General features: G+C 40.7%; 1 protein-coding gene across 1 annotated transcript in view; it reads right to left on the bottom strand.

The window, feature by feature from the left end:
- Nucleotides 1-22657, bottom strand: part of LOC115457779 (protein diaphanous homolog 1-like) — a 71938-nt gene that overhangs the window by 18496 nt on the left and 30785 nt on the right. Inside the window, exons 5-6 of the mRNA XM_030187407.1 lie at nucleotides 22343-22500; nucleotides 4942-5054 (exon numbers count right to left, since the gene is read on the bottom strand). Coding sequence (XP_030043267.1) covers nucleotides 4942-5054; nucleotides 22343-22500 — 271 coding nt within the window. The remainder of the gene's footprint in view (nucleotides 1-4941; nucleotides 5055-22342; nucleotides 22501-22657) is intronic.

The raw sequence follows: 22657 nt of genomic DNA, 5'->3' as shown, positions 1-22657 counted from the left end.
GCTGCAGTCGTCTCACGTTTTCAATGTATTCTGTCAACTCCTAAAGGTAACCCGTAAATTGTGTTTAATATGCTGACCTTATACCGTTTTTTTTTCTTCAGCCTAAAGACATCGAAAGAATGCCTGATTTTTCATCCAGCTACAAGTATATGAATGCAGAAGCCAGAACATTTTTACCCAGGCAGGGGCTTGGCTAAAAATAGATCTCCTTATGTATGCAAGTAAATATCTTTGACATCATCTCCATGTATCAGGAATAGATTTAAAGAAGGAAAGCTTGAGGGGGGGGTAAAGTCTGTAATAAAAAGAAACAGTTTAATGTTAGGTATTATTAGTTAAAGAATGGAAAACAAAAATGAGGACGTAATAATGACTTTGTATTGTACCATGGTGCGACCGCCCCTCGAATATTGTGTTCAATTCTGGTCGCCACATCTCAAAAAGATATAGTTGAATTAGAAAAGGTACAGAGAAGGGCGACGAAAATGATAAAGGGGTTGGGACGACTTCCCTATGAGGAAAGACTAAAGCGGCTAGGGCTCTTCAGCTTGGAGAAAAGGTGGCTGAGTGGAGATATGAAAGAGGTCTATAAAATAATGAGTGGAGTTGAACGGATAGACATGAAGCATCTGTTTACACTTTCCAAAAATACTAGGACTAGGGGGCATGCGATGAAGCTACAAAGTAATAAACTTAAAACGAATCGGAGAATTATTTCTTCATTCAACGTATAATTAAACTCTGGAATTCGTTGTCAGAGAATGTGGTAAAGGCGGTTAGTTTATCAGAGTTTTAAAAAGGTTTGAATTGCTTCCTAAAGGAAAAGTCCATAGACCCAGTGGCGTACCAAGGGCAAGGCAGTGGGGGCGGTCCGCCCCAGGTGTCAGCACGAGGGGGGGTGCTCCACTCTCACTGCTCCCAACCCAAAGACCGCTGGTGCCGCAGTCCCCACCTGCCTACCCTAAGCTCCCTCCTTTCTGCCACCCTGCCCCCTGCATTTTAAAAACCTCGGAATCGGCAGTGCAGCACCTCGTGTCTGGGTGCCTGTGAAAGAAGTAGATTGCCTTGTTGTCGGGCCTTCCCTCACTGTGTCCTGCCCTCCTCTGATGTAACTTTCCTATTTCCAATTTTTCTGTAAAGATTATAGTGGTTATTTTAAAAGCTCTATTCTTGTTTTGGACATCTGAAAACTTGCATTTCGATATCCATATTTCATGGACATCCAAATCCCAATTTTACAAAGGAAGGATATGGATGTCTAGCACTGCAGTTTGTCCATATGGCAAAGGGGAGTGGTGTGGGCATGTTATGGGTGGGACTTGGGAGGCCTCAAAATATGGAAGTCTAACTTTGATCACAGAAGAGAAAAGGACACCTAAGTCTAAAAAGATGTCCATATTTAGACCTGGTGCTTGTCAAATCCAAGTTATAGAAAGGAGCTCTGATTGAGCAGTTCTCCTCTGACTAGATATAAAGAAAGTCACAGTATGTATTTCTTCTGTCTCCAGAGTGCTCACAATTAAATCAAAACAAACAAAAATTACAAAACGCGACAGTGGGATTTGAATGGGTAACCTCTGGATCTGTGCGCTCTCTCTCAGCAGGTTGCTTTAATCATTAGGCTATTCCTCCACATGGATGTCTGTGTGGCCATTTTATAATATGGAAGTTCCTGAGCTGCCACAAAGACATCCATATCCTTCATTTTCCCCATTCATAATTTGGACATTATCAGTTTATAAAATGGATGTTCATGATGGATATTTCCAGCACATGGACGTCCATCTCACATATATTTTGGAACTAAAGACCATGTTAGATGGACGTCATTTGTGACATACTGACTGGGACATCCATATTCTGAGTTCGACATCCTTTCTAAAATGCCCCTCTATGGGTGTTATTCTAGATTCAGTCCTTATCATTGAAGTCCAAAATAATGCCGTAGCAAAGAAAATGTCTTTAGCTGGTAGGGCAAATTAAATCTTTTTTTTTTACCCAAGGATGATTTAAAATTAATCGTTCAAGCTTCTATTCTTTCACATTTTGATCATTATATTATCTCTGATAGATTTGCAAGACTGATTCTAGGTGGGACTAAATAGGGAAAAGCTAATCCTTTCCTAGTCAAACTGCATTGAATATCAATACAAGCAGGATTCTTCAGAGCACGATTTCATATAAATTGGATTACTGTAATTCTTTGCTACTAGGACTTCCACTATCTTGTCTGAAACTTCTGCAGACAACAGAATGCTGCTGCTAGACTTTTGACAGGTGCCTTCTTCACAATCTGCATTGGTTACCAGTTATTCATAAAATCAAGTTTAAAAATTATTGATGATTCACAGAACTTTACAGTGTCCATTCTATTTAAACTCTGTTTTGAAAATGTATAAACCTTCTCTGTTCTCCATTTGGATGGGACTGAGCTACTTTCCATTCTTGCTATTCTGAAGATACACTTTGCTGAAACACGAGCTTGGGTTTTTGTTTTTCCAATTACAGGCCCAGCAGAGTGGAGTCAATTGTTTATGGCTCTATGGGTTTTATCTGATACTGCCTATTTTAAAAAGCAGTTAAAGGCCCTTTTATTAATGTGTTTTTATGAGAGTGTGTGCAGTGTCTTATTTGATTATGCATACAGTCTTGTTATGCCGGGTTGATGGTCGGTGATGTGCTGTTTTATATAGGCAGGACATTTTCTATGTATGTTATAGTTTAGTTTATCATTTTTATGCCTGTTTTGTTATAACCCACAGATATTTCATAGTTAGGCTAGAAATATTTTTTTAAAAATTAGAATAAAATATATAGTATTCAAGATTCATCATGGCATGACACCAATCTATATGGCTAAAATGTTAGAACTAAATGTGCCCTTAAGACCTTTGATATCTGAAGGTGCCTATAAGCTGAAGCTTCTATTATCCAAAAATATTTGCTATAAAAGTGTTCATAATATGATTCTAAGCTATAGAGTTTAATGCACAAATAAATATTTACAGGGCAATTCTATAAATTGGTGCCACAGCAACCCAAAGCCATGAACTTAGCACCAGTGCTATAATGGCATCTTGGCTCCAAGATTCTGTTTACTAGTGTCTGTTGACATTAGAGCACTCATACAGGACTTAGGCATGGCTTTTTACACCACGTCAATGGCAGCTGTAAGCAGAGGCACATCTAAGTCCCCCAAGTGATTTATAGTGTTCTATAAACTACATTGCATAACTGGGAGACAGACCCATGGCCTGCCCACATATACACCCCCCTTGCAGTTAGGCACTATGGGCTAGATTCTTTATATGGTGTCTGAAAAATCTGCCTAGACATATTCTCTAAAGTAAACCTCATTTTTATAGAACCAGCTTAAATTTCTGCACAGTTTACAGAATACACCAGGTAGCTCTCCACGAAATTGTCATTTCGTTTAGGTCATGTTTTACATGGCAAAAATCCTGATGCCTAAGTTAGACGCAGAGCATGTGTATTCTCTAATAATGTGCATAGATTGTAGAAACACCCACGCCCCCTTTTCAAGTATGCAACTTAGAATTTAGGCACACCATGGTAGAGAATACATTTAGGGCCCTATTTACTAAGCCACACTGTAGACGCAAACTATTAAGTGCGTTCTAAAAATTAGCACCCACTAATGATAGACTCCCCCATTATATTCCTATGGGTGTCTCTATCATTAGCATGTGCTAATTTTTAGTGCACTCTAAAAAGTCTGTGCGTGTACAGCTTGGCTTAGTAAACAGGGTCCCTAGTGAGTCATGCACGTAAATCTCAATTAATGCCAATTAGTGATAATTGCTTAACATCCAATTAACAGCACCGATTAGCTTGTTATCTAAATAAGTTATGTGTATAGAATATGCTTCGATTTCTGCACGGAAATCTCGGTGTGATATATAGAATCCAGGGGTATGCACTACCTTATAGAATAGTGCCGAGTGCACATAGAGGGGCATAATCAAAAGGGGTGCCCAGGTTTTCCTGAGGACGTCCTTGCAAGACGTCCCGGTGAAGGGGCAGGGAAACCCGTATTCCACATATCCACCACCCTCTCTGTGAAAAAATACTTCCTGACATTAGTCCTGAGTCTTCCCACCTTCAACCTCAATTCATGTCCTTTAGTTCTACTGCCTTCCCATCTCAGAAAAAGGCTTGTTTGCAGATTAACACCTTTCAAACATTTGAACATCTGTATCACGTCACCCCTGTTTCTCCTTTCCTCCAAGGTATATCTGTTCAGGTCGGCAAGTCTCTCCTCATACGGCTTGCAACGCAAATCCCGTACCACTTTTGTAGCTTTTCTTTGCACCACTTCCAGTCTTTTTAAATCTTTAGCAAGATACAGCCTCCAAAACTGAACACAATACTCCAAGTGGGGCCTCATCAACAACTTATAGAGGGGTATCAACACCGCCCTTCTTCTGCTGGTTATGCCCCTCTCTATGTAGCCTAGCATCCTTCTGGCAAAAGGTCAAAAAAAGAAATGGCCGTGTGGTACGTTTGCACTTGGCATGCAGCCATTTCAGGGGGGAGCACTGAAATGGCTGCTCACAGGCTCTATGTAGGGCTCCTCTGTGAGGTCCGAGAACAGTCGTAGTTCTGGACCAGGGACTGATGCTTTTCCTCTCTGTTTAACTTTTTTTCTTCTTATTTCCATCTTTTGACAGTAATTAGTTCCTAATCATATGAGTAGTTTTTGGTGAAGTGGCTCTATTTTGTTTTTATACTCCTCCCTCCCAACCAGTAGGAAAGGACACTTCCTTCTGATAAAAGTCCAAATGACTAGGGGGAAAACTGGCAGTTCCCTTCACCCTCTGAAAATGTATAAATATGTTTGCTTGTTAATTCACATACCATATAGGAAATGCTACTAACATTTAAAAAAGGATAATATAGGCCATTTCAAATAAATGTTACCTTTCTTCTCAGAAAAGGTGCTTTCGACAGTTTCAGAAATGTCAGATGAGGCTTGAATTCCTTGCTGCCTGTAACGTCAATGCCCATTTCAAGGAAACAGTTTGCTACGGATTCTGATGAAAAAGTGATTAGAAGTAGTCAGTGCACATTTATATACAGTCCATCAGTTATGATAACATATGACACTGCATGTGAAAAGCTGCTTAATTGCATTGTGAATCTGGCAAACATTTCAACAGTGTACAATTAGTTTTCAAATGACAATGAACTAGAAAAGAATTGTTTAGGCATGTGATCAAAATAGGAGATTTTTGTGCAGCAGAACTGACCTCTTGCTTCCCTAGGATGCAGATGGATTCAGAGAGACTTCAGCAAGCAGCAATGCACATGGCATATGAGACAGAATACAAGTGTTTATCACTTTCTAAGTGGTTTATTCCCATGTGTGGCCACATAGGGTGCAAGAGGGAGAAAATTACCAAAATTGCACTCCATCCATTGCCTCCCCTCCTTGGCCATCATCTCCCCCCCCCCCCCCCCCCCAGAAGAATGCAAGACTATCTCTAGAGGCTGTGACTGGAATTTTGAACCCAGAGCTGGTACATGTAGCAGCAACTGAAGATCACTACCACCAGAGTATCCTTCAAGTACAGAGAGGTGAGGAGTGGATGTTCTTGGGGTGAGGGAGTCTTTGCGAGGGAGATCTGGGGAGGAAGGGGGGCTTTGGAAAGGGGAGGATGCTTTGGTGGGTGGGGCACCTAGTGGGTGAGTTGTACAGGGTACAATTATAGCTTGCTATGGCCCTGTTCTTATGAGTTAAACTAGCTATGTGTCTACTATAACTATGTACCAACTGGATGGGCTGCAGTGGAGGAGTGGCCTAATGGTTAGGGTGGTGGACTTTGGTCCTGGGGAACTGAGGAACTGAGTTTGATTCCCGGCACAGGCAGCTCCTTGTGACTCTGGGCAAGTCACTTAACCCTCCATTGCCCGCCGCATTGAGCCTGCCATGAGTGGGAAAGCGCGGGGTACAAATGTAACAAAAAAAAAATGGGCTATCCCATTTTCAACACCTGATGTGGTTGGCCCAGTTGTTCATATGGTCAATGGCTATAACCCATTCAATCATACGCAAAAATCTGCAAAATTTCTTGGCTTTTAGATTAATCCACTTGTTCGCTGGTAAATATTTATGTCTTGATGCGCTAGATCCAAAAAGCCACAAATCGGCAAAATTGAGGGTTAGCCCACTTGTTTGTAAGACCACTCAATTAAGACCTGTATCACAGACATTGTGTTGCCTCAGTTTAAAAGTGGGCATGCACAATGCTGAACTTCTTTTGACTATGTTCTTTGAAATTTATATATGTGTTTGAAAACCAATGTCACTTAATCTCATCTCTAGAGAGCTCATGACAAAGGATGGAGAAACTGCAAAAAAAAAAAAAAATCTGCAAGTAAAACATAGCATGTCATCAATGTGAGGCAAAATGGTGGAAATTACTTAAAAGAATTAAATTACTGAATATAGCATAGTAACAGACGGCAGATAAACACCAGCATCAAGTCTGCCCGCAAGATGGTTAAAGTTATACCTGCCATTCCGTATAGAACTTGCATGTTACCTCCTACATGCCTTTGTTTAGGATTGTACCTGCCTTTCCCTGCAGGTTACACCCCCTCTGTCATTTGCTTTCATTTGATCCCATCTTTTTTTTTAAGTCCAAGAATTGTATTGGTTTTAGAAAAAGACAAACAATTTATCAATCAATAACATCAACTGTAACACAGAATTCAGAGAGCAAAAAAAAAATTAAACAAGTTACCTAAAATTATAAGATTTCAGATAATTATCCATATGAGACCAAGTTTTAGCAGTAAAACATGTCTCACCCATTTTGTCTGCCACAGAGGTTTCAAATTTATGAATCTGTAAAATTGAATACCACCAAAAAATTGGATTGAGATTAGAATTATCTTTCCAATGCATAAGAACCAGTTTTAGCACAGCAACCACTAAAATGTTAAGTAATTTTTGTTGGGACACATCCAATTGATCTTGGAATAGCACAGAACCTAACATAATAACTGAAGGAGTAATTGGACCCTCTACAGGAAGAATATTTGAAATAAAAGACCACACCTGACACCAAAATTCATAAGTTATTCTACAATCAAAAATCATATGAAGCAAAGTACCAGCATGCGAAACACAGGACCAACATTTGTTGTTATTCGAAAGACCAGCTACCGCCAATTTATGAGTCCAAATCGCCCTATGACGAAAGAAATATAATGACTGTACGTAGCTGGCCGAAGCTATAGGCCTGCTCACTTTAGACCAGAGATAAAACCACTGATTGGGTGATATCTGAATTTGAAGATTGTTTTCCCAAACTGAGCATAGGCTTAGTTTGCTGCTTAAACATTTTTGTATAAAAAATTTGTAAAATTGTGATACAACATGGCCTTTGTAACAAATTTTAGAGAGGAAATCATGTATAGGAGGGGACTTTACATTTAGGTTAGAGAGATCTCTGTTCTGGGTTAAGCAATGCTTAATCTAGAGCCACTTAAAGTATTAGCTGACTGGTAAAGAAAAGACAGAACAGAGATCCTCAAAGGGAACCACTGAACTACCAGAATATACATGAGCAATTGTCCTTATCCCCTTTTTTGCCCAAATTTCCCAAAATATAGGATGCTTATTAATTTTGATTAAAGGATTGCCCCATAATGTGGAATCAAGGGAACAAGAGCTTGAAAATTCCATATAATTATCAAGTTCATGTAAGCAAGAGAAAGAGGAAAGAATTATATTATTATTTTTCAATCATTCTGGAATAGATAAAGGCAAGAGATGGGGCTTTAAAGAAGAGCCCCACACCAGTTGCTCCATTGCTAACCACACTGGTTGATAATGTAGAGGTTTTATCAACCAGTATGATGCCTGACCTAAATTGAATGCTTTGTGATAAACCAAAAAAAAAAAATCAGGAAAAAGGACACCCGCTTTTCCTTTGGTGTTTTTAAGAGATTTCAGAGCAATCCTAGAAGGCTTATAATTCCATAAAAATTTAGTTAAGATATTATCTATTTGAGTATAAAAAGCTTTCGGAAAAAGGATAGTAAGCATACTAAGGCTGAAGTTGACTGTGGGAATTAGCATTATTTTAATAGTCTCCAATCAACCCCACCAATAAAGATATAATGGTTTCCATGAGAGATAAGAGATTTAATTAACCAACTCCAGGATATAATTCTTGTTCAATTCCAATGTACTTTCCAAAGAGGGACATACATTAATACCTAATGATCGAATATGCTGTGAAGACCATAACAGACCATGCAGCAAAACCAGATCAGAAGTATTATGAACATTAAGTGGAAAAACCTCTATCTTAAAATGTATTAATCTTATAACCAGAAATATTAGAGTAGATAGAAGTAAGCTGAAACAAAGCCACTAAGGAGGAGGCTGGATTTGTCAAGGACAACATTATATCATCTGCATAAGTGGAGAGCTTGACTTCCAAATTTCCAATATAAATTCCCGTGATATTTATATTATCTTTAATTGCTATAAGAAATGGCTCTAGAGCTATATTGAATAGGAAAGGAGACAGGGGACAGCCTTGTCTGGAACCTTTTTCCAGATGAATCGGATCCGATAGTGTATTATTAATCAAAATTTGGGCCGTTGGATAATTATATAAAACTTTAACCTGTGTTATAAAACGTTCTAGGGTTCCAAACCATTCAAGAGCTTTAAATAAAAAGGGCCACTCAATTCTATCAAATGCCTTCTCCGCGTCTATGGACAAAGCAATAATTGGAGATCATCGTGATTTAGCTAAGATAGAAATATGGTGAGTCTTGAATTGCCTGTAATAAGACGGTGAGGCATAAAGCCAACTTGATTAGGGTGAATAATATTGCCTATAATTTTAGTGAGTCTATTGGCTAGAATATTTGCATATATTTTATAATCTACATTTAGTAGGGAAATTGGTCTGTAGTTGGGGACTAAAGTAGCATCTTTTTCAGGCTTTGGAAGAACTGTGATGGTAGCTTCCGCAAACCTATTCTTGATGGTTGGGCTATTTTCAAGTAACTGATAAAAAGAGAGCAGATGAGGCAAAACATCTTTAAGAAAAATACGATAAAATTCACAAGAAATGCCATCGGGACCCGGAGACTTTTTAATTGAGAAACTGCTTTTTGAAGTTCCTCAGGCTTCAGTCACTCCCCCAACAGTTTATCTTAGTAAGTTTAGCAATTCAAGCAAAAAAATATCAGCAACCTTTTTACTTTCACTTCTCCAGTTCACACAAGAAGCCCTTCTATAACAAGGGCTGACAGCACACCTCCCACTACACAGTACTTATTCACCTGTGTCCTCCCACACTGCCTTTAGTTGCTGGAGTTCTCTTGCTCTGTAGTTTCCCATTCCTGCAGGCTCTGCTGAGGGTTCCAGGGGTATGTCCTTCCCCTCTTTCATATATATCATGGTTTCTTCTCTCTCAGAGCTGCCTCTCTGGGCCTCTCGTTCTCGTACAGTCCTCAGAGATTCCTCCCTTTGCTCACCACACCCAGGAGGAATCAAGTACTGCTTCATCAGCCAAGGGTATTGAGCTTCATCCCTCACACTCTCTCTATTAGGGGCTGGGAAAATGGGCAAGCCTTTCTCTGAGCTACTCCCCCCCCCCCCCCATCTTTGTTAGGACTCCACTCCTGCTCTTTGGGCTGGCCTTTCCCACCCTGTCCCAAAAGGGGTTCTGGGGACTGTAGTCTTAGTGGATTTTGCCTCCTAACGGGGACTTGAGCACTAACCTCATCACTACATTATATATATATATACATTAGTTTACATATTATATACAGTGGGGGAAATAAGTATTTGATCCCTTGCTGATTTTGTAAGTTTGCCCACTGACAAAGACATGAGCAGCCCATAATTGAAGGGCAGGTTATTGGTAACAGTGAGAGATAGCACATCACAAATTAAATCCGGAAAATCACATTGTGGAAAGTATATGAATTTATTTGCATTCTGCAGAGGGAAATAAGTATTTGATCCCCCACCAACCAGTAAGAGATCTGGCCCCTACAGACCAGGTAGATGCTCCAAATCAACTCGTTACCTGCATGACAGACAGCTGTCGGCAATGGTCACCTGTATGAAAGACACCTGTCCACAGACTCAGTGAATCAGTCAGACTCTAACCTCTACAAAATGGCCAAGAGCAAGGAGCTGTCTAAGGATGTCAGGGACAAGATCATACACCTGCACAAGGCTGGAATGGGCTACAAAACCATCAGTAAGACGCTGGGCGAGAAGGAGACAACTGTTGGTGCCATAGTAAGAAAATGGAAGAAGTACAAAATGACTGTCAATCGACAAAGATCTGGGGCTCCACGCAAAATCTCACCTCGTGGGGTATCCTTGATCATGAGGAAGGTTAGAAATCAGCCTACAACTACAAGGGGGGAACTTGTCAATGATCTCAAGGCAGCTGGGACCACTGTCACCACGAAAACCATTGGTAACACATTACGACATAACGGATTGCAATCCTGCAGTGCCCGCAAGGTCCCCCTGCTCCGGAAGGCACATGTGACGGCCCGTCTGAAGTTTGCCAGTGAACACCTGGATGATGCCGAGAGTGATTGGGAGAAGGTGCTGTGGTCAGATGAGACAAAAATTGAGCTCTTTGGCATGAACTCAACTCGCCGTGTTTGGAGGAAGAGAAATGCTGCCTATGACCCAAAGAACACCGTCCCCACTGTCAAGCATGGAGGTGGAAATGTTATGTTTTGGGGTGTTTCTCTGCTAAGGGCACAGGACTACTTCACCGCATCAATGGGAGAATGGATGGGGCCATGTACCGTACAATTCTGAGTGACAACCTCCTTCCCTCCGCCAGGGCCCTAAAAATGGGTCGTGGCTGGGTCTTCCAGCACGACAATGACCCAAAACATACAGCCAAGGCAACAAAGGAGTGGCTCAGGAAGAAGCACATTAGGGTCATGGAGTGGCCTAGCCAGTCACCAGACCTTAATCCCATTGAAAACTTATGGAGGGAGCTGAAGCTGCGAGTTGCCAAGCGACAGCCCAGAACTCTTAATGATTTAGAGATGATCTGCAAAGAGGAGTGGACCAAAATTCCTCCTGACATGTGTGCAAACCTCATCATCAACTACAGAAGACGTCTGACCGCTGTGCTTGCCAACAAGGGTTTTGCCACCAAGTATTAGGTCTTGTTTGCCAGAGGGATTAAATACTTATTTCCCTCTGCAGAATGCAAATAAATTCATATACTTTCCACAATGTGATTTTCCGGATTTAATTTGTGATGTGCTATCTCTCACTGTTACCAATAACCTACCCTTCAATTATGGGCTGCTCATGTCTTTGTCAGTGGGCAAATTTACAAAATCAGCAAGGGATCAAATACTTATTTCCCCCACTGTACAGGTACTTAATTTTGTACCTGGGGAAACGGAGAGTTAAGCGACTCACCCAGAGTTACAAGGAGCTGCAGTGGGAATTAAACTCAACTCCCCTGGTTCTTAGGCTGCTGCACTAACCACTAGTCTACTCTTCCACTAAGAGCCCAATTTCAAAACCCCATATATATAAGTGGCACCAAATACCTCATGAGGTTAACTACAGTTCTTAGATGGGCATAAATCGTCCAGTGATTGAAGCTAGCTTTTTATGAGGATGAGTTGTAAATAATTGCTTCAGAAATACATGGGTCTGATGACTTGTGCTATAATTTTAATATTTACCAGGTCCATAGCAAACAGCATGTGAAGGGCTACTTACTATGCTTTTTTACCTTGACTCTTGTTATGTCTCTTTTCTATATGATGCTGTCAATTGCATGTGGATAAGCACTAATTTTAGGCTTATGTTAATGTTATGTTTACTCACTTCAGCCCCAGGGGGGTTGCAGAGTGCAACAGCAAGAGCCAGGGACAGAAGAAACAGCAAAAGATTTTTGTGTGTGTGTTTGTCAATAGCAGCCCTGGGGTGTAGAGCACAACAGTGGGCAGAGATTCAGCAAGGCAAGCACAGGAATTGAAGCCCAATGCTCATGGGGGGAGGGGGAAAAAAGGCTGCAATGAGATACAGCAATGGTAGAGAGCAAAAGCACTCTGGGAGAGGGACAAAGTGAAGGAGAGCTGGCAGATGAAGCACAACAGAGAGAGCAAGGGAAGCAAAAGCTGCGGCCAGGTCCCACAGGATAAAGAGTCTGGCAGCCAGAAGCCCCCTCAGCAACAAATATATGAAGAATAGTTCTACCCCCCAGCAGAGTCCAGGTGGTGTCTGAAGAACAACTCCCAGGAAGAGGGGTGAAGAGGACATGTGGAGCAGAAGTCCATTGCTAAGATATAAAAACAGGGCCACAGAGGGGGGGCAGGGGGGACAAAATTCCCAAGGCCCGACCTTCAAGGGGGGCCTGGCGCTGGGTTCTCTCTCTACCCTGCTCCTGATGAGACCCAGGTGATCATGTTCTGACAGGGGCAGGAGAGAGAAAACTCCAATGCTGGGCCTCCTTTGAGGGCTGGAGAGGAGCAGACATAGCAGGGCTTAAGGTCAGGGCCTCTGATTTAGCTGGCAGAGGTCCCCTCAGGCCCCACAAGCAGTAGAGGTCTTCCTTCAGCGCTGTTCTTCACTCTGCTGCACTGACTGCCACCTAGCAGCTGCTTTTCCGAGCACGTGCGACATGAGAGAAAAAGCAGCCACAGGAGCAGGGCAGGTAAGGCAGCGGAGTGAAGAGCAGCGCTGGAGGAAGACTGCTGCTGGTGTGGCCTTGGGATCCCTGCCAGCCAAGGTATTTGGAGTTGCAATGGGGGGGGGGGGGCGGCAGTGGCGGCGATCCTGGGGAGGGAGAGAGTGGCGTCACTGCCCTGGCTCAGTCTCTTGGTGGCCCTGTATAAAAACATGTGGAAAAACGGATCAAAGTAGCAGAGCACATGGAGAAGGGAAAGAGCTGGGCCAGGGAAAATAAAGGATACCCCCAAAATATCAAGTGCCACTTACCAAGGAGCTGTGGAGCCGAGGCAACAAAGAGCTAAGGGCCTCTTTTACAAATCCACACTATCGATTCCTATGCAGTATGGGCTTCCTCTCATTTGCCACTCGGGAATAACTAGCACAGCTTTGTAAAAGAAGCCCTAAGGGGCCCTTTTACTAAGCTGTGGCAAAAAATGGCCTGCAGCAGTGCAAGCGTGTCTTTTGGGCATGCACCAGGCCAGTTTTTGCCACATCCTGGGCAGGAAAATGGACGTGCGGCAAAATAAAAAAAACAGTTTGCATCCATTTTTGGCCTGAGACCTTACCGCCACTCAATGACTTAGCGGTACTGTAGGAGGTGCAAGAGGACCTGAGCTGTGCTGGAGATAGACCTTCTTTTTTTTTTTTTTAGTTTTATATGTTTATTAAAGTTTTTGTCATACAAATAATACAAAAGTGAACACTAAAGCAAACAGAAACCTCCCAAAAATAAACACAAATATGTTAAAAAAAAGGTCAGCATAACATAATCAGAGGTCCATGGCAATACCTGGAAACATATAATATGGATACCCCAGGTCAATGAGTGCTATGTGGCTCCTGGCAAAAGATAGACCTTCTAAAGTGGCCGCAGGGTAGCCCCAGGCAGGTGGTTAAGGCATTTTGCGACATAAGCAGTGGATTTTCCCAAGTACATCTTAATAATGGGGTATGGACTTTTAGGAAATTAGCCAAATCTTTTTTAAACCCTGCTAAGCTAACTGCTTTTACTACATTCTCTGGCAATGAATTCCACAGTTACACATTGAGTGAAGAAATATTTTCTCTGGTTTGTTTTAAATTTACTATTTAGTAGCTTCATTGCATGCACCCCAATATTTTTGGAAAGGATAAACAAGTGATTTATGTCTACCAATTCCATTCCACTTAGTATTTTGTAGACCTCTGTCATAACTCCCTTCAGCCTTTTCTTCTTCGAGCTGAAGAACACTAGCCACTTTAACCTTTCCTCATCGGGAAGTTCTCCCATTCCCTTCAACATTTTTAATCACCTCTCTCTCTACCTTTTCCAATTTTACTATATCTTTTTTGAGATGCAGTGACCAATTTTGTTTTTTGTTCCTTTCCTAGCCACCACTGCACACTGAGCAGAGGGTTTCAATGTATCAACAATGACTCCTAGATCCTTTTCCTGGGTGGTGACTCCTAATGGGGAACTTTGCAATATGTAGCTATAATTTGGGTTCCTGTTTCTCACATGCATCACTTTGCACTTGCTCACATTAAGTGTCATCTGCCATAGGGATACCCAGTTGCCCAGTCTCGTAAGGTCCTCTTGCAGTTTAACAACTTTGAATAACTTTATGTCATCAGCAAATTTAATTACCTCACTAGTTATTCCTATCTCTAGATCATTTATAAATATGTTAAAAAGCTTTGGTCCCAGCATAGACCCCTGGGGAACGGCACTATCTTCCCTTCTTCATTGAGAATACTGACCCTACTCTCTGTTTTTTATCTTTTAACCAGTTCTTAATCTACAAAAGGACATTACCTTCTATTCCATGACTTTCTAATTCATGAGGTCTATAAAATCCTGAGTAGTGTAGAATGGGTATAAATGAATTGATTTTTCACTGTTTCAAAAAATACAAAATACCAGGGTACACCCAATGAAATTACATGGAAATACATTTAAAACAAATAGGAGGAAATATTTTTTTCACTCAAAGAATAATTAAGCTCTGGAACTCACTGTTTGAGAATGTAACAGCGTTTTAACGTATCCAGGTTTAAAAAAGGTTTGGACAAGTTCCTGGAGGAAAAGTCCACAGTCTGCTATTGAGATAAACATGGCGAAGCTACTGCTGTCCCTGGTATTGATAGCATGGAATGTTACTACTATTTGGGCTTCTGCTAGATATTGTGACCTAGATTGGCCAATGTTAGAAACAGGATACTGGGCTAGATCGACTATTGGTCTGACACACTATGGCTATTCTTACAAAAGGGGCTATTGAGTAGCTGGAAGATGGCTTTAAAACCTTAGAGAGAAATGTTTTGGTACATAATCATATAAAGGAGTTAGGGTAACAGATAGCATCTATTCAAGAGACTAAAGCAATGATAATTAAGGATAATGTGTTGCTGAGGAATAGACTCAGGCACAGGCAGCTCCTTGTGACTCTGGGCAAGTCACTTAACCCTCCATTGCCCCATGTAAGCCGCATTGAGCCTGCCATGAGTGGGAAAGCGCGGGGTACAAATGTAACAAAAATATATATATATATATTGGAAAATAAGTCAAGGAATTTTAACTTAAGGGTCTTGATTGTCCCACAATCCACCTCCATATCCCCAAAAGACCTTTTCAAGAGATTTTCACCAGCCTTTTCAACGGGTCACTGGTGTCTCCCGTGCTGTGGGTCCTCTTTCGGTGTGCTCTGCCAGCGACAATTTTCGCTCTGCTTAGCCTCCGGGTCATCACCTACGCTGCTTGTTCCTGGCATCTGTCAGTACGAGTCAACACCTTCTTGGCTATGCTGCTGGACCGGGGTGGTCATTCTCAGCGATGTTGGCTGCTGGTCATCTGCGGCTGCTTTGTGTTTGGAGAGTGCTACACGTTGAAGGGGCCCTGTTTCCTCTTGGATTGCAGATTCCAATCGTTGGCTACTGCCTGCATCCCTGTCCTGTTCGCAGGATCTGATTACCTGCCTTAATATGTTTCAGCGAGTCAAGACCTGATTCTGGACTCTTTACTTTCTCTTCTTTTTGCTTTCTTTTTCCTGCCTGCTTATTTGTTTAAATATTGTATTTATATTCCCTTCCCTTCTGTCCTCTCTACTGTCATTGTAATTGTTTTCATTAGTTCATTGTAAGCCGCTCTGGGGCTGCTTTACGTGGTAAAAAGCGGGGTATAAATGATCTAAATAAATAAAATTCCTTTGGGAAAATCTTAGATTACCAGAGGAGAGCATTCCTTCCCTTTTAAAAAGATTTTTCTCTCTCTTATAAAAAGAAGATGGAAGTTCAGGGAGTAGGAGAAGCCAAGGAAGGAATCTCACTGATAGTTTAAATTTGACAAGATTTTTTGAAACATCTGTGGAGGGTATCCAAGACTATGCAACCTTGCTGGTGTCTTATGTCTTTGAGATCAATAAGGACTCCATATTGAACCTTTACTTTCAAGAGCAGTAAACTGTGTTTTTGGGTCATCGCATTTGGCTTTTTCCTGATGTCTCAAAGAAGACTCTTATCAAATGTAAACCATTTCTTTTTTTAAGATCTGAAGTAGTTCATGGGAGGGCCGTTCTTGCTTCAATTTCCTGTTAAATGTCTGATCAAATATGGATATAGACACTCACAACGGCTCATGAAGCTTTAATACACAGGAAGTTCACCGCAACAATATCCACTCTGCATTCCCATGTATAGCGATAGTCATAAAATGGACCTCAGCGGTCTATTCTTTTACTGTTGCTACACATGGGAATATGTGAATGTTGTTGATTAAATATGAAGACATACCTATGTTTTTTGTAACCCAAAGCAATTAAGAAATTTTCTAGATTCAAAGAAAAGCATTTCTTAGTAATCAAGCTAGCCAATTATATCTAATTATATCATTTAGATCTAGCACAGTTTTAAGTAGTATGCCTGTACCTTTTCTTTCATCTTTATTTCTCTTATTTCTTTTGTGAGTGAGGGTTCTCATCTCCTTCTTGAATTCCTGACTATATTGGGGACTTAATTAGTGACATCATGAATATTAGAATGTTTTTTTCTTTTATTATTGTTTTCCTTTATCACTAATTGGTTATATTTGTTAAACTTCAAATTGCTGGATAAAGATGTTTTTCTTTGTCTGATTTTTGTACAATTTGCATATTTTTTAAAAAACAGATCATGTTACATGATGCCAACAATAGACGATATCTTATAAAAGCTGCCCAAAGCTTATTTGTTGATACACATGATGAATTCCTGAAATGCAAATTAAGTGAGAAAGCAGTCTCATGGTCATTCTTGGACTTCATAGTGAAGGAAGAGATGGCTCATGGTGTATCAGCGGAAGCAGCATGAATTTTTGGAGGTGCTCAGTGGCATGGCATCAATAGTAGATGACATAGTCATCATCAGCTATGGTGACTCTGGTGAGGAAGGAGAGCATGACCATGATAGCAAGCTCTTAGTTGTAATGTATCGCTGCAGAAAGGTTAAGCTATAGTTTAGTTTAAAGAAATTACAATTCAAGATGAAAGAAATCTATTTCCATGGACATATTTCAATCTTCACAGACCCAGAAAAAATTAAAGCCATATAGGATAGGCCACTTCCTGTAGATATAAAATCAGCACAGAGTTTAACAGGATTTGTAACTTACCCAGTGAAATTCATGACTTGAGCAGGCTTCTGGATAAAAATGCAGTCTGGCACTGGCTTCCAACGCATGATCAGGCAGTGTAGGAAATAAAGTAATTGGTCACAGATGCCCCTGTATTGAGATACTAAGAGGGCACCAAGGCCACTATGATATAGAGTGAATAGCAAAAAATGGATTTGACTGCTGCTTAATGCAAGAGAGTTAGCCAATGGCTTTTGCATCCAGGTCACTTACCTCAGCCAAGCAAAATTATGCACAGATTGTGAAAGAATGTCTTAGCATTATGTTAGCCTACCAGAGCTTTGATCATACCTCAATGGATGAGAAATAATTGCAGCAGAAGCTGACCACAAGCCTAGCCATCTTGAGAAAGCTTCTACTGTGTGCACCCAAGCAATGATTAGTGGTGGCTGATATTAGGAGACATCCTTGAAAAAGCATTCCAGTAAAACATGTGCCATGTCAGAGAAGAGTGCCCCTAAGCTGACTATATCAAGTGTTACATCAAAAAGATGAGTACCAAGTAGCGTAAAAAGCATAAAGTAGTTTATCAAAGCTATTTGCCTCTAAAAGTGTTCATTTAAAAACTAAAAAAATATGTAGGACGTGGTGGCTATTGAACCGATGAAGATTTGAGTATATAAGTCACTGTGCATAAGTCTATAATAGCACAGTGCGTTACTACTGAGGTGCATTAACCAACACATTGAGTTTCCTTTTTCTCTGGATTCAAGCGTATCTTGGAGAGCATTTGCTATCCAAAGTGCACATTGAATAAATCCAGGGCTTTGTTTAGAGTGAAGCCAATTACTTCAGAGCATATTAATATTTTAGCATTAAAACCTCAATGTTGTTTATAAGCTGGGCCATGAAATCTTTATTAGTTACAATCTCAGTAGAGCCACTGTTGTCAACCATCAGCAGTCCAGCACTGGTACTAAACATCTCAGGGTTCATTGGATGCAATGACAATGACTTTGCACAAATCAAACAGACCGAAGGCTGCATCAGATCATACAGAATACTTCAAGAGATGAAATTTTGCAAGCACTATAATGTGGCTGGATGGCCAGACTGAAATGAGGAAACACCAGCTGAAATTAGGTAATACTGGTCATTCAGGGATGAAATAAGCAGACAAAATGGCATTCTATACAGGTGGAAGATTATTATACCCAAATCACTGTGATCAGAAACACTAACATGTATCGATTCAAGCCGGATGGTCATGGTCCTGTCTTGAGATGATATAAAATTTTGAAAATATTAAAAATCATGGAAGTTTTAGCACTCTGAATACAATGGACCAATGAGGAAGTGTGCAAGTCACAAGGATATTGGACCTTGTGTGAAACAAGTCGTCACCAAGGTCCTGGTTAGTGTATAATTGATTATTTTGTAGTTGACATTTTTAGAGTGTTGGACTGCTTTGTGATATCGGTTTTAAACTGCCCTGCCATAAAATTTAAATTGCCTTAGCAAGTGGATGGATATGCATGTGAGCAGCAAAAGGAAACAATGACGTCACATAACATATCAATGCAGCCTTGGCAGATTGTCATGAAAGAGTTCCTGTTGAAAGTGGATCACTATTCAGATTTCTGAGAAACGGGACTGCTTCCAGACTTGTTTGCTGAAGCTACAATCAGTTTGCAACCTAATCAAGCAATCTAAGATAATGGCTCTTGGTTTTCTTACATGCCAAGTTCAGGTTTGAACATGTTACTAAATTCCTGATTCACCCACAAACTAAAGCCAAAGATAAATCTTCTGCAAAGATAGTGAACAGCCTGTGAATGAAAACAAAAAAGGATGTTTAAGACCCGTGGAAATCTATACCGCATTGGAGAAACACCAACAGAGGATATGGACAGCAGCCAATCGCTAGTAAGCTACTTGACCCCTGTGTGATGCAAGGTGTATTAGAAAAACGTCAACACAAAAGACAATATATGACACATGTGCAAGAGACTTGTCCAAGTTGTTTATTGGGGGAGCTTAGTCCACATGAAGCCACTGCCAGGAGATCATACAAACCATTGACAGTTGGGCACCTATGTACAAAAGGTCACACCATTCTCATATCTTGTAGATACTGAATGAACTCAACACAATCATGTGGACCTCTGGGTGTCCGAGCAGCCAACTTCACAAGGAGAGCGCACACACCACTCAAGTACACCCCTAAGGAGAGAGAGCACATTAGCTGCAGGAAACAGAAGCGATGAGATTCCTGAGCCAGTGGGCACATCTGTCAGAAATGCATTATCAAGTACACCTGCCATATTGGATAACAGCCCATCAACACCAGACAGAGATCAAAAACTGCATGCACAGAAACACCATGTCTACACTCACAGTAGCTGGCACTCAAAGCCACCTGAATGACTTTATCAGTAGGACATTTGAAGAAGAAAGTTGTGCACAACTTAAGAAAAAAAAAAAAAGCACACGTTACCGTTGTAAATTTATGTTGATACCATATAGTGGCTCATTGCTATATCTCATGGTTTTCCTACTTCCTGCTTGTTGTCACCTTTAGCATTTAGTTGCCGTACATCATGGTTCCTGTGCACCAGCTGCATTTAGTGTGTCGATTCTTTTTCTAACTCTGAAACATAGTCACTAAGTTTACATCTGTGATTGCTGAATTCCAATCCTTGATTTCAGTTCAACTTTGTGTTTTGTTGACTATCTACTAATAAAGTTGCATTTATAGGGGTCAATATTCAAAGTGAATTAACCAGTTAAGGGCCCCATTTATGAAGCTGTGGCAAAAGGGGTCCTGCCCTGGCATCGGCATGTGTTTTCAATGCATACTGAGGCCCCCTTTTACCGCAGCGGATGAAAGGCAGGTCTGGGTTTTTTAAGGAAATTAGGCTCTTGTCTGGTTAACTCACACCAAGTAGGCCTTGAGTGAATATTCAGTGACACTTACTCAGATAGTGCTGCTGAAAATCCTCTTTAAATGCTAAAGCCAAAAACGGCTTTTGTGTGGGAGGTCTGGGGCAGACTCAGCACTTAATTGGATAAGTGCCATTATTCAGTCCTTAACTGGCCAAATAGGACCTCATAAATAGATGTCTTATTTTTGGCCGGTTCAACTTAACTAGGTAAGGGCTGAGTATTGGCATTCATCTAGTTAAGTGCCAGCTAGTCGCACATACCTGGATATTTACCACCAGTAAGCAGAAATGGCTCAGCATTGAATATCTGGGCATAATTTTGGTGACGGTGCTCGCCATTTAAAAAACACCGACTGCTGCTGGCTTAATATTATCCCTATTCCCCTGGTTTCTATATATAGTGCCTGAAAATCTGCATGGAAACTAAAGCGTATTCTATAACAATGCACATAACTTAATTGGTTAACAAGCTAATCAACACTGTGAATTGGATGTAACAAGCAATTATCAGCACTAATTGGCATTGAGATTTACATGCATAACTCACTGTGTATTTTATAATGTGGTGCACTTAAATTCTAAGCCACATAGTTGAAAAGAGGATGTGGCCAGGGGCAGGGCATGGGTGATTGTAAAATCTATGTGCATTATTATAGAATACACCCGATCTATGCCTAATTTAGGCATCAGGATTTACAAGTAAAACATGGCCTAAATAGACCCAACCAAATTTGGTCACATGGTGAGCCACTTGGCACATTCTACATACCGCATGAAAATTTAACTCCATTCTATAAAATTTAAGCGTACTTTAGAGAATATGTCTAGAGACATTTTTTTCCATGCAGATTTTTCAAGCGTCATATATAGAATCTAGCTCATTACGTTTTCTATCCCAGTCTCTTATATTGCCCTGGGCTGGAAGAGTAGGACTGTAGAAATGCCTTTTCCCCTTGTGTCTTCTACACCTCAGGTGAAGCAAGCCATAACAACTCTGGACACTGAGGGGCCCCCTTTTACAAAGCAGTGGTAAGCCCACCACAGGCATACCATGCGGCAATCTAGAACTACTGCCAGCAGTAGTTCCACTTCCGGCGATAGTGGAAATACTTGAAAAATATTTCTGCAGGGGGTTACCCAGAGGTAATCGGGCAGCCTCAATGGGTGGTGGTAAGCGCTCCCCTCCCCCCACATGGCCATGTGGTTAAGTGCAATCTTAACGCTTGGCCATTTCTTTTTTCGGCCTTTTTACCCGCTGCAGTAAAAAGGGCCTCAGCGCAGGGCAAAAACATCCCCCCAAAAAAGGGCTCCTGAGACAGGAATTGGGAAGTTCCAGTTTCCCTAAGAGAGACAGGTCACATTAATGCTTGATGCACCATCTCAATCTTCATGCTAAGGTCATGTGGCACATTGCTATTTTACGAGCATGCAAGATGACAATCTATCATTAGACATTACAAAAAAAAAAATCCCATCTATGTTTGAGTCACTTTGCACTGAATAGTCAAAAAAAAATTTAAATTAACACAGCATTTATAACCTAAAGGGAAAAACTTCATGGAAAACAGAAAAATAGAATAAAAACAGTTTCCTTACCTTAAATTCATTTCCTGAGAATTTATGGGTTTAACTATACACATTTATGACATCCAGTTTCTTTGGGCTATAAACATGATTATGAACATCTTAGCTTTGTAACAGTATCTCTTAGTTTAAACCAAGGTCATATGGCCCAACATAAATAAAATTATTGCTCAATAAATAGCCTCTCTAGCAGACAACAATCACAATGGCCTTATTTATGTATTCTTCATTTTTCAGATTGGTATCATAAAGCAAAACTAGACTGACATTTGATCACTAAAAGAAATATACTGGTTCTTCGGACAGAAATAGGAACTTCAAGATAGATATACAATGCCAAAATAATCTTCCTTTGGTCAGCATTTCCTCCCTCACAGTCAATTTTCCACTATTAACCCTTACCAGCGCATGAGTAATAATAGAACACAGCAAATTTACTTTGGCATAAATATATATTCACCATTTTCATTATAATGTTAGTAAAGAGGTAGAAACACTAACCTGCAATTTTACCTAGCATTTTTTGCTCACTCTCAGCCATCTTTACATATATCACTTGACCATTAAACTGGCCAATTCCATGAAATGTCATATTAAGTGGTTTCCCCTGCAAGATGGCCTCCACTCTCAATTTACACTGCAGCAAAGCAGAAATAGCCCTACAAAAAGAAACAAACAAATAAAAAGCAAAGAAATCTACCAAGGTTCAAGCCACCAAATTTCATTAAAAGTTATAGAAAAATTATGAACTACAGACACCCAGTTCTCTCTCTTTGCTCCATCACCTGTCTTGAACATGTATCCCCTTCTCCACCT

The sequence above is a fragment of the Microcaecilia unicolor genome, chromosome 1, assembly GCF_901765095.1.
Source record: "Microcaecilia unicolor chromosome 1, aMicUni1.1, whole genome shotgun sequence".
Lineage (NCBI taxonomy): Eukaryota > Metazoa > Chordata > Amphibia > Gymnophiona > Siphonopidae > Microcaecilia > Microcaecilia unicolor.
This window is presented reverse-complemented; position numbering and strand designations above follow the sequence as displayed.